Source organism: Carettochelys insculpta, chromosome 7 (genome assembly GCF_033958435.1).
Source record: "Carettochelys insculpta isolate YL-2023 chromosome 7, ASM3395843v1, whole genome shotgun sequence".
Lineage (NCBI taxonomy): Eukaryota > Metazoa > Chordata > Testudines > Carettochelyidae > Carettochelys > Carettochelys insculpta.
In genome coordinates this window covers 34,532,750-34,545,776 of record NC_134143.1, presented here as the reverse complement: position 1 = coordinate 34,545,776, position 13,027 = coordinate 34,532,750, and the positions used below count along the sequence as shown (strand labels likewise).

The 13,027-nt window shown below is 42.3% G+C and overlaps 1 protein-coding gene across 7 annotated transcripts in view; it reads left to right on the top strand.

Moving 5' to 3' along the window:
- The window catches only part of UBE2D1 (ubiquitin conjugating enzyme E2 D1), a 40,405-nt gene extending 28,930 nt beyond the window's left edge, over nt 1-11,475 (top strand). For 5 of the 7 annotated variants that reach the window (XM_075000318.1, XM_075000319.1, XM_075000317.1 and 2 more), the window contains one exon: nt 602-2,845. In XM_075000318.1, the coding sequence (XP_074856419.1) occupies nt 602-858 (257 nt within the window). In that variant the 3' untranslated portion in view covers nt 859-2,845. The other 2 variants (XM_075000316.1, XM_075000315.1) reach the window with 2 other exon arrangements.
- Nucleotides 11,476-13,027: the final 1,552 nt, after the last annotated feature.

Below are 13,027 nucleotides of genomic sequence, written 5' to 3'. Positions count from 1 at the left end.
GGGTCAGTCTTACTGCGCATCCCTATACTTACAGTAGCTGAAAAACAGCAGTAGCAGAGAGTGGAGTAAGAATTTTTATCCTTTTAATTTCAATTTAATAGCAGCACCTGAATTTCATTTAACTTAATTAAAATAAACCTAAATTTCAATAGGAAATTCCACAAGCTTTCTGACTGTTTTCAGATCATCCAACCTTGTTTTTTACACTTCAGTGGTCATGTTAGACAGTGAGTCATATGTATGACTAGCAACTGTTGTTCGGTTTGTGCCACTAAAGTGTGGGATGCTGGGAATGGAAAAAAATTAGGTTTACTTTTTAGTATTTTAACATTAAAGAGGTTACATGGGCACTAGTTCTCTGAGTGATCGGGCAAGCTACCTTCCTGTGACTGGCTCAGCTAAGGAGCATAAGCTAGCCCAGATCTGCCTGTGAAGAATGAATTGGAGAAGTAGCTGGGTGCTATTTATTTAAGAAGCACCTGAATCTTAAAGGCTTATGAGAGCTCAGGCTGGAGCCCAGCATACAGCAGGAAAGCTCTTGAGGTGATTGTTCCTGAAAGAGGCTGGGTAGGTGACTATACCCAGTAATATCTCTTTGCAGAGCAGAGGCTCCGGTTGAGGGGGGACCACCCCAGAACACACAAAGTGCCAGAGGAGAAGGACTGCAAAGCTTTCCAGGCAGGGAGGCCTGGGAGGTACTCTGAATCAGCAAGGGAGAAACTTCAGAGATCCCAGCAGTGGAGAAGGCGGGGGTCTTGTGGCAGAAGAAGGCTTGTTTTACATATCATGTATGGTGGTTTATTAAATAAACCCAGACCCCTGAACGGGCATTGTTTACTGAACACAAAGCTTCATTGAACATATGGAAAGCCCATTAGGGAAAACTGAGGCAGGGACATAACCAGGATTCCACACAGGGTTTCTAGGAGTGTTTCTGGGGGTGGGTACCAGGTATCTCAGGAGATCCTGGGGTTGGGGGCAGTGCAGGAGAGGAGAGAGTGTTTTTTAAAAATAGATATGTAACTTTTACTACATACTCATAGAGGTGAGAATGAACCTAATGTCTTGTTTATTGTAAACCCACAAAAGGAAGGAAATTTAAACTTCCATGAAAATCTGTGGAAAAACACTACGTGTAGCGTACATCTAGCCTTTTCATGGGGATGGGAGGGAAAGCTGTTCTGACTACATGACATTCATGTGTAAGACTGCATAGTCTCTTGGCCCTCAAATCTTCAGCAAATAAAACCACTCAGTTTTCTGAGTAGTCTAATGTAGTATTCAGATTTTCCCAAGTTTTGAAGCACATTGGCTCCTGGAATAGCAAGGCTAAGGTTAGATAGTTTTGTCTGCAAAGCTCTTCAGACTACGGGTTGCACCTCCCTCATCCAGCACTCTCTCTCATTTGGGATGGCTCAGGTCCTGAATTTGCCGGACAAAGGGTAGTCTCCAGCCTTGCCCCCTTCCTCCCCTCACCTTCAGCCCTAGTGGCCCACTTGCCTCTCAGAGGCTGGCCAGCTCCAGCCCCAGCTGGCACGGCTAACATCAGGGACACAAGCCCTTGGCCTCCCCTGCACAGGGTTGCCAGCCGCTGGCCCTTTGCCGAGCAACCTTCCAGTCAGGAGTCTCTGATCCAGTAACATCCGTGATCCTGCCAGATGACACGTTGCCAAATAAGAGAATTCTGGTTTTGAAAGGTACAACCTATACTAGGATTGTGAGGGTTCCGTTTAAGGTGTATCTCTTTTCAAATATAGGCACCAGAACTGCTTTTAATTTGTCATCCCTACTATTCATAACACTTGCCCACCCTTTTCCATGACATTCTTTATGTAGTAATCCAAAATAGAATCCAACTGTTAATGATGTGCTAAAAATGTGCTGGATTAAACAATGTGATGTTTCCTTATGTATTTAATAAGGCCCTAAACAATGTCTCCTTTTAAAATAGCATCATTACATTCTCAGTTGGAACAAGAGATAAACAAGACAAGTCTTCATCTGACCTTTTAATAGCTGCATTCCGGTGCAGCTATTATAGCTTCTTGTACAATGTGGCTGCTGCCCACACACACCAATTCTGTGCAGGACAGGCTCATTAACTACATTGTCTACATGAACATTGATTGCAGGGGCAGGTGTATAAGGAACATCTTGTGTGTTCTTGTTCTGCAGCTTTTCATAAAAGTGGCTGCCTGTCCTCTTACTGATCTAGATGTCTTCTTCCCTAGTAATGTCAGAGGATGTATTAGAAGGGAAAAAAGCCAGGGGAGGGGGAAGGGAGGTGTTTGCATCTCCTCATTGTCTCAGATCTAAAGGCTACACTTCATATTTTTCATAAATGCTCTTATGTTAGTGGTGACAGGGCCGTAACAAGGGTGAGGGAGAGTGAGGCACTCACCTCTGGTGCAGGGCTGAGGATGCACAGGTGAGCGCCTCACTTGCACTCACCCTTGTTACAGCCTAAGCCCCACTCATGAGGCCACGTGGCAGGTCCTGGCAGGGAGTCAGAAGCAGGGCCTGGCCAGGAGCAGGCAATGGCTGTGGCGCAGCTCAAACCTGTGCTGGGCAGCCATGTGCTGCCCACCTGTGCACCACCCCACTTCTGGGTGCATGACACAGGAAGAGTCGCAGACGTGGGGCACCCCCTGCCACTGCTCCGCACACACCACCATAAAGTGGGACAAGTGTGTGTGGCAGCAGTGGAGGAGGCAGCCCCTATTATCGCTGTTTCCCTTGTATGGCGGCTGCGGCCCAATGTGGTAAGCTTGGCACAGCCCTCCATGCCCAACTGCATTGGCGGCCGCTCCAGTGAGCTGCCAGAATGTACAGTTGGGAGGGTGGACATGGGGTGCCTGGCTCTGGTGGTGGGGGGGGGTGGGGAGCCAGGGTTAGAGTAGGGGGCTGGGAGTGCCTGGCTCTGAGGGAGGGGAGGGGGCTGGGGTACGAGTAGGGGGCTGGGGGTGCCTGGCTCTGAGGGAGGGGAGGGGGGTTGAAGTTATAGTAGGGGGCTGGGGGTGCCTGGTTCTGAGGGAGGGGAGGGGGCTGGGGTATGAGTAGGGGGCTGGGGGTGCCTGGCTCTGAGGGAGGGGAGGGGGCTGGGCGGTGGCTGGCTCTGAGGGAAGGGAGGGGTCTGGGGGTGCCTGGCTCTGAGGGAGGGGAGGGGAGGGGGCCGGGGTTAGAGTAGGGGCCTGAGGGTGCCTGGCCCTGAGGGAGGGGAGGGGACTGGGGCTAAAGCCAGGCACCCCAGCCACCTTTTCTAACCCCAGCCAGCATAAGCACTGTGGTATTATTGTTATTTATGTATTTTTCCTTTTTCTACAAAATAACTACTATGAATATATGAAGGGGCACAATTCTATATTCTTGTTTCAGGCACAAAGTTAGCTACTTATGGCACTGTGTGGTGAATGGGATGTCACATGGTTCAGTCTTTAGGTAGAATGCTTTTTGGCGCACACCCCCCCCCGCAGCCCAACTGTACATTCTGGCGGCTCAGTGCAGCTGCCGCCGATTTCATTCATTCATCTTAATATCATTCATGTGCCTATATGATACATATCTCAGACTGGCTCCTCACCTCAACAGTTCACGTAAGATAATTTTTTTACTTGTACGTAGGTTCTTGTTGAAGAGGATCTTGACAGGACAGCCACATGTGAAACTTTATCTTGACAGCTGATATTCATAATTCTGCGGAGGCAGCGAAGATGGAAGGTGTTCAGTTTTTTTCTCCTGGTTTGAGTAGGTGGTCCATGCCTCAGAACCGTATAGCAGGATACTCAATGCACATGCCTGGTAGATTAGTATCTTTGTTTTCGCTGTCAGCTTAGGATTGTTCCATGCACGTTTTGTAAGTCGTCTGAAAGTAGTAGCTGCCTTCCTGATTCTGCTGTTCAGTTCCTCGTCCATGGATAGGTTTGTGGTGACAGTAGATCCAAGGTAACAGAATTGTTGAACCACATCTAATGAGCTGTATCCAGAATGACACTGGGTTGCTGAGGTATATCTTGAGTGAATACAACAGTTTTCTTCACGCTTATGTCGAGGGAAAACAACCTGCAGGCTCTGGACAGAGTGTCTTCATTATGAGTGACAAGAATTGAATCATCTGTGAAGAGGAGCTCCCTAATGAGGACCTTCTTTATCTTAGTTTTGGCCTTGAGTCTTGCCAGGTTGTAGAGAGAGCCATGTAATCTTGGTTGGAGAAATACATTGCTGCGTGAGTTTTGAAATGTGCAATGTAGTAGAACTGAGAAGAATATGCCAGAGGGTAGGGGCAAGAACAAACCCTTGTTTAACTCTGCTGTTCATCACAAATGTTTCCCATGTAGCGTCGTCATATTGCACTGTTGCTTTCATGTTTTCGTGAAAGAATGTCATGATCTTGAGTAGGGTCGATGGGCAGCCAATCTTGATCAATACTCTGTGTAGTTCTGATGTACTAACTGTGTCAAATGTCTTTTAAGTCCACAAATGCTATCAATAATGGCTTTCCTTGTTCTTTGTACTTTTCCTGTAGTTGTCAAAGAAAGAAAATCATGTCCATTGTTGGCCTGCCAGCCCTGAAGCCACGTGTTTCTGGATAGACTAGATCAGCAAGTTTTTTGCAGACATTTTTGAGAAGGACACTGGCAAATGCTTTTCCTGTGATGCTGAGTAACGAGATGACTCGTAGTTGTTGCGGTCATCCTTGTCATCTTTATTTTTATAGAGAGTGGTGATGATTGCATCCTTCATGTCATGTGGGACATCCCCTGCTCTCTAACATTTTAGGAGTAAATCATAGAGGAAGGGAAAAGCACAGCCTTGTTTGCCTTCAGGACTTCAGCTGGTATTCTGTTGTTTCCTGGCGCTTTTCCGTTGGAGAGAGCATGAAGTGCTTGAGAAAGTTCCTTCTCCGTAGGTTCTGCATCTAGCTCAGACATTTCTGGAAGAGTTGGGATGAGGTTGTCAAATTGAGGTTGTATTGTACGCTTGTGGGAATAAAGACTTGAGTAACCCCTGCCCCCCCGCCCTTTGGACATCTGCAGCTTTTTGTCTGTGATCACCCATCTATTTAAATGCTTCAGTGGGGTGACTTTGTTAGTGTTTGGTCTGAGTGCTTTCTTTAATCCATAATATATAGTTTTCAGGTTGCCCAAATCAGATGCCTTTTGAATGTTAGAACATAGATCAGCCCAGTATTTGTTCACACACTGCCTGGATTGTCTCTGAAGAACAGATCTTGCATATCAGAATTGATCTCTTGTGCTTTGAGATGTTCATGTTGTTCAGATGTGCCTTCTATTTTTCTTCAAGAAGAGGCCTAAGAATGTCAGCATTTTCATTGATCCAATCTTTGTTAGAGAATTTGTGTTCCAAAGGCAGATTTGGCACATTTGTATATTGCCTCTTAGAGGATGGACCATGTTTCATCAACAGTTGGTTGGTCAGGTTTACATTCCATTTTACTAGTGAGATCATATGCAAAGACAGAGCATTTCAGCGCTTCTGTGGTATTGAGGGTATTGATCTTTGGCTTACTGCATTTCTTTGTCATATAGAGTTTCTTTGGGACAATTTTCACTTTGCTGATGGAGTGATCAGTGTTGCAATCTGCACTATGGTACATGTACGTAAATTTGATGGTGTTGATGTTTCCTGTGTACCAGTACGAGATCAAGTTGATGCCAGTGACTGGATCTGGGGTGGTGCCATGAAACTTTTGCCATATTGTTTCAAGTTAAAGTATTAGTGATGCAGAGCTGATTTGCAGAGCTGAATTCGAGAAGCCTTTGACCATTTTGTTAATTTTCCCAATACTGTGATGACCGGGGTAGATGTGCCAGGACTGATGGTCACGTCCAACTTTTGCAATGAAGTCGCCAAGGATGTACAGTTGTTCACCAGTTGGAAAGGAGTCAGTAACTTTCTAAAGATTATAATAAAAGCGGTCCTTTTCTTTGGTGCACGATGCCAACATGGGTGCATAAGCACTGGTGATATTGACATATACTGACTTGGTGCAGAGCTTCAAGGATATAATGTGTTTGGATTCAGCTGTGTGCATATCATTGCACTCCACTGGTCAGCTACCACCCACCTCAAGCCAGACAGCTTCTGGTCAAGAAGGTGCTGACCCACCACATCTGTCTTCCTGATTGCATGCATGGTGATAGATCAAAAAGTAGATGTAAATGATGTACCTGCCATAAAACGAATTAGTAAATCAACTTGTCTCCAACTTGATAGCTGGAATGTGTGGACCATGTGTCCGGGATTTGAATCTACCCATGACCTTATGAACACAGACTCAATATGCACAAACAGCAGTCATAGATCAACAGCTACGCAAACTAAGTGTCGACATCACAGCTGTCCAGGAAACCAGGCTGGCAGATGCTGGGTCAGTGAAAGAAACCAACTACACTTTCTTCTGGAAGAGCTTAAGTCCAGAGGAACACTGCCTCTATGGAGTTGGATTTGCTGTTTGGAACAATTTGCTGAATCTAACATCAACGTGGCAATACCTTAAACATGTTTCTAATTTTCAGGGTAAACTATTTTAACCAGGAATGTGAGCCATTTAAAGCTAGTGTATTTAAGAACTGAAATGGGAGAAAGTTAACTCTTTTATGAGTTTATTGCATGGTCAAATCCATGTGGCCATCCCTTGAACATATGTTTCAAATTTGCAAGATAACTTTTCAGTAGATTTAAGTTTTAAAGATGACAGTGATTTGAATGCCTTGGAAATTTCGTTGGAGATTCAAAGTTTTAAACATCAGGCATTAACACTGTTGCCAAACGTATCATCTGTGACTAGTTCAGACTTTCTACCATTAATTCATGAACATTATCTGGTTGAATCTTATCCATATTTGGAAATAGCCCTGTCATATTCCTCTGTTTGCGTGTGACTCTGGCTCCTTGCAAAAGACGTTTTAGTAAGCTAAAATTAAGAACTACCTCTTGAGCATCCATGGATCAGGAAAGATGATCAGATATGTCCCTCTTATCAATAGAACATGAGGTAGTGAATAATATTTCAACGCAATTATCAATGAGTTTCCCTCATTAAAACTGTGCAAAGTACAATTATAAACAAATACGTAATTGTCCCTGACATGGTGATATTTTATAATTGTACGTATTAAGATATGTTTTCCCTTTTTTCTATGAAATAACTACATGAGTATATAAACATGAGGGGGTACAATTTTATATTCTTGCCTCAGGTGCAAAAGTAAGTACTTACAGCACTGTATGCAGGAGATGCCTTCAGCTGACCTGTCCATAGTAATTTCTTATCGTGAATTATCTGAATATTGGCACAATATATACAAAGTGTTTGTTTCTTTCCTAAAATCTGTGTGCCACAATTTATGGTAGAATTAAACCTACCTGAGAGTGCCAAAAAATTAGTACAGTAAACCCTCAAAATACGTGGGCAGCTAAGTAGGCTAAAAGCACTTTCCCTCTGCCTTCCCCCAGCCACAGGGCTGTCAGCTTGACAGGGAAAAGCAGCCAGAAGACTGATCAGCCCTGATAGGCTGGTCAGTTTCCCAGCTCCTGCAAGCCCAGTGAAGCTGAGAGCCAGGCTGCAGCCTGGTTCCCATCTCCCCTCCAACTTGTGCTAAAATTTGAGTTACGTGGGGGTTGCAGGAACACACAACCCCTGTTTAACTGAAGGGTGTACTGTACTGATATCAGGTGATGGCAAAATTTTGTAGTACAGTGTTTAGAGTTCACGTTCTAATACCTAGTGTATACATATTGGGTGAATTTTCATATACAGTCTTACTGGAGAAAATAAGCTGGCTACAAAATCAGAAAAATGCACTCAAATCTGGTGTTGCATGCTAGTGTGAGAGAACATAAAATAGATGCATTTGTAGTTAGTATATGCTGATGCTGTGACTTTGCATTAAGCCCTCTGTCAGTCACTGTCCATGAGAGACTAATTGTGTTGGTTTTAAAACAAAATGGCTTGCAGTCTGAAACTACATACAATCATATGAACATTTTAGCATGAGTAAATCAAAAGTATCAGTTGTTAAACGTCTCAGGCCTGGTTCCTGCAATGAATTCCTAGGTCTGTGTGGTGTGGTGTTCTTGTGCATCAGGCTCTTGGGATGTAAACTTTCTGGGGCAGGGATGATATTTTCATGTCTGTACAACATTAAGCAGAATGGGGCCATGATCCTGAGTGAGATTTCTAGGCAGACTTGTAGTTTTGAGTTTTAGTACTAATGATGTGCATTTTGTTTCCCAAAACTTATTTCCTAAAATATCTTACTGTATACGATAAGATGAAAAAAATAAACCCTTTAATCTATTTTCTTTTTTTAGTTTTATTATCCATATGCTCCTTACTTTGTGATCCTAATCCTGATGATCCGTTAGTACCAGATATTGCACAAATCTACAAGTCAGACAAGGAAAAGTAAGTATAACTGCTTGATATCTAAAGGCTTTAAATCTGCTACACCTGAAACATTCCCTCTCATTCTTCAAAGTGGTTCTCTTCATGCATGGTCACAAAATTTAGGTATACCAAAGATATACATATATAAGCCTTGAAACAGAAGTCCTAAACAAGAACCCATGTAATATTTCCACTAAACTACTCAGCTACCAATAATTAGCATAAACACCAAGGCTGGGTCAACACGTGCCCCTTCCTTTCAAAAGGGGCATGTTAATGAGTGGGTTCAAAAGATGCTAATGAGGCACTGCAATGAATATGCAGCACCTTATTAGCATAATGGCGGCCACGGCAATTTGAAAGTGCGGCTGTTTGAATCACGCACCGCCCGTGGAGACGGGACCTTCCGAAAGGACCCCCCCCCAGTTTTCGAAAGCCCTTCTTCCTATCTGGTGATCGCACTTTCAAATTGCCGTGGCCGCCATTATAGAATCGTAGAAGAGTAGGACTGGAAGGGACCTTGAGAGGCCATCGAGTGCAGCCCCCTGCCCTCATGGCAGGACCAAGCACTTTCTAGACCATCCCTGAAAGCCATCTATCTAACCTCTTCTTAAATATCTCCAGTGATGGAGATTCTACCACCTCCCTTGGCAATTCATTCCAGTGTTTGATCACCCTGACAGTTAGGAACTTTTTCCTAATGTCCAGCCTGAACCTCCCCTGCTGCAATTTAAGTCCATTGCCTCTTGTTCTATCCTCAGAGGCAAGGAAGAACAAGTTCCCTCCCTCTGCCTTATGACACCCTTTTAGATACCTGAAGACTGCTGTCATGTCCCCCCTTATGCTAATGAGGAGCTGCATATTCATTGCAGTGCCTCATTAGCATCTTTCGAACCTGCTCATTAACATGCCCCTTTTGAAAGGAAGGGGCACGTGTAGACACAGGGCAAGAATTTACTGCTCCACCAAAGTCAATGGCAATATTCCCAATGACTTGAACAGAGCTAAGATCTCAGCAAGAATCACACATAGCTAATATGCACTTCAAAATACATCCAAGAGCTAGGTAATGGTGTCTACCAAATACTCCACCCACAGAGTGAACAATCTGAATTTGTGGAATTTAGAAGGGCTTAAGACAACCTCCAGAGCACTGTGTGGGGTGCTCTCAGGGCTTGTCCCAGCACCACAGTCTGGGCAGCCAGCCCTCAGTGCTGCCTCTTGGGGCCACCCCTTTTACCCAAGCTTCCACAGCTTCTGCAGGCATGAGCCAGGCCCCTTCCATGCATTGTCCTGGGGCCTGCAATGGTTGTTGGTCCCACTGCCTAGACTGTGGTGCTGGCACCCACCCCCAGGGCACCCAGCATAGTGCTCTGGAGGCAAATTCAGAGGGGATCCAGGACACCAGCTGCTGCTGCTGGAGTCCCATTCCCCTTAGAATTGCCAGGCCCTGTGACAACTGCCGCCGCCGCCGCCTCCTCCCTCCCCACCCCCCCATGTCCATAGCCTGAGCAGGTCACAATCTAGGAAGTAGTAATAACATTAATTTGACTTTGTTTATTCTAAGGATGTGAAGTTAGCTTTAATGCACTTCTTACCTTCCTTCTGGGGAAAACCTTTTAAAATTTGTTTAACTTTTAATGTAGAGTGAACTTGTACAACCAAAATAAAATTGACATTGAGAAAGATATGGTGAAATAAAAGCATTGTACTTCAGTATATGGTGTCCTTTATTTAAATGCCCTAGTACTTGCCTGCATTAACTAATGTGTATTGAATGGTCACAAGTTAAAAAAGGGATGACACAGTTCTCAGTGTTCTGAATGTTTAGTGCATAGTGAAACTATTAACAAAAGACTAAGCATTTATGCACAAACTGTAGATTTCTTACATTTTGATGCAATCACAGAAGACTGTTTGTGGTTAGGTTCAGTTTCTGGTGCTATTTAAAAAAAAAAACAAAACAAAACACACAACCCTATATGATATGAATTGCATATTTTGTTTCCCGAATAAAGAATTACTGTGTAAAATAGTTTTTAATTTCACAAGATTATAATAAATCCAAAAGGTGGAGAGCTAGTAACACATCTTTTGAGTACTTACGTTGATGTTGTGGAAAATGAACCTGTTTATCTTCATTGAAATGCCTTTTTTCTAAACATACAGATACAACAGACACGCAAGAGAATGGACTCAGAAATATGCAATGTAAACTTGTGAAGACTTTTTCATATATCCCACAGAGTACTGTAAATTCTAGGTTTTTTCAAAATTAGGAGTAAATGGAGCACAGTTAATTGTTTTTCAATGTACCATGAGGCCGTTTTTAATTTTTACCCATTAAGTGTGTTTCTAGAGCAAGAAAAAACAAACTTCCAAAAATAATCTTAAAGCTGTGATGAAAGTATTTATCCTTTTTCGTATGCTTTGCAAAAGACATTTATTATGGTTTTTAAGACTCTTGGACTTCTGCATCTTCAGCCTACAAGATCCCTAATTCATTTGTAAAGCAACCATGGTTTTTTTTGCTGAAAAACTAGATTTTACTTGAGAAATACTTTCTGTAAAATACGTTGTCAATTTAATAAGTCTCTGTTCAAAATTTCATTGTTAGTTGGTATATTTGTATTTTTTTACTGTATAGACTTAAATATATTTTATTTACCATGGAAATCAATTCATTCAGACTGTTTTTCCTGGAGCACAGTATTGAGATGATACAACTGCTAGTAATGAAATTAGTGAGGTGTCACTCTCTCTGGGCTATTATACAGAGTGATTGAAGATTCCTTAAAACCTAAAATGATCTTTGCACTGTAATTCTTAGTATGCTGATTACAGAGAAACACTTTTTATTCTGTTGCATACTTGACTTATTTTGTTGCATTGTGAACTAATTGCACTGCTATGTAGAGAGACAAGTAACTGTTTTCTTTGTTGCTATTCACAACTTATATTTTTCCCCCCTCCTCCTCATATTGGCTATATAATATTCTCGCAGACCTTTTACAAATCTTAGTGCAGTTTTTTCCCCATATAAATAAAATGCATTTTGTACTGTTTGTCTTGGCTGTCATTTAAATCTTGTATATCCTTGAAAGTGCTTGATCTAAAATTAAAAGTGATGCATGTGAATTATACACAAGGGGGAAAATAAAACTATGCATCTGATATTAATTGTGTTGCAATGAGTTTTGTCAGCTGTAGCTCAGTTTAACACTTTGCTTTGCATGGTGTGGGATTCAATTTTTCCTGAAATCCTATACTGAGTGTGTGTGTATATGTATATGTATATGTATGTATATATATAACCAATTCTCTTTAGACCAGAGAAAAATCTCTGATGTTTGGGCATCACAAACTTCATGTAAAAGCAATGAGGGGCCCTGTGGCACCTTAGAGACTAACAGAAATGTATGACCATAAACTTTCGTGACCTGCATCTGACGAAGGGGGTCTTATGCTCATACGTTTCTGTTAGTCTATAAGGTGCCACAGGACCTCTTGTTGCTTTTGCAGATCCATGCTAACACAGCTACCCCTCTGATACTAAACTTCATATAGGCTCTGTCTACACTAGCTCTCAACTTCGAAGGGAGCATGGTAAGTAGGGTGTTGGGAGATTATTAATGAAGTGCTGCTGTACATGCGAGCCAGCACTTTGAAATTTACACTTCCAAGTTGCCGTAGGGGAGAATCAGCTTAAGGAAGTGCTGCATATGCACCACAGCACTTCATTAATAATCTCCGGACACCCTACTTACCATGCTCCCTTCGAAGTTGGGAGCTAGTGTAGACACAGCCATAAAGTGATATAAATGAATGTGTTCAATATCAGAATGCCACGATGAAGAATCGTCCCTCATTTATGTCTAGCGATATTCCGGTCTAATATTTTTCACATTTGAAGCTAAATTTTCCATTAATTGTCATCTCGATCTGCTTCACAATGCATGTAGAACAGCCATAGTTTTGAAAAAGCAGATTTTGTTTTTAAACTAAAAACAGCATTTTAATCTAAAACCATAGGTAACTTTTTAGGGTCCTAAATAACTGTCAAAAATGCATGGTCAGCCTATTGCTCTGAACATTCTGTATTAAGAAAAACAGGATTGAATGGGAAATTTTGCCACCACAGAACCAAAACTTCTGAGTGCAAGCCAACTCCAGTGCCTTCTGTTACACCAAGGAAAATATGCCATTTATTGTAGCAAACTTCTAACTGGAATGTTTAGAAAAATAGCATGCATGGTAGCTCTTTTTCTACTACTGGATATTTTATTCATTAATACTTGTTTAAAATTCCTGGATTCACTATTGCCCAGAATATGAAAAAGCGGCACAAATTAGTCACTTGTGAAATGGTGACATTTGAGAGGAACACCTCAAAGAAGCACTGAAGTTGTACTCTGTAGAATACACCATCTTTAAAATGTTCAATAAATGTCTTTTAAAAAAAAATTCCACTCTGATTTTAGTGAGCCAGACTAGTAGGCTAAACTTTGTCCAATGAAGATCACACCTACTAATGTAAGTCTGATTTTTTTTTTTTTTTTTTTTTTTTTTAACTAGCACTATAGGTAGTGTCAAACATCATCCACCAGGACATAAGCC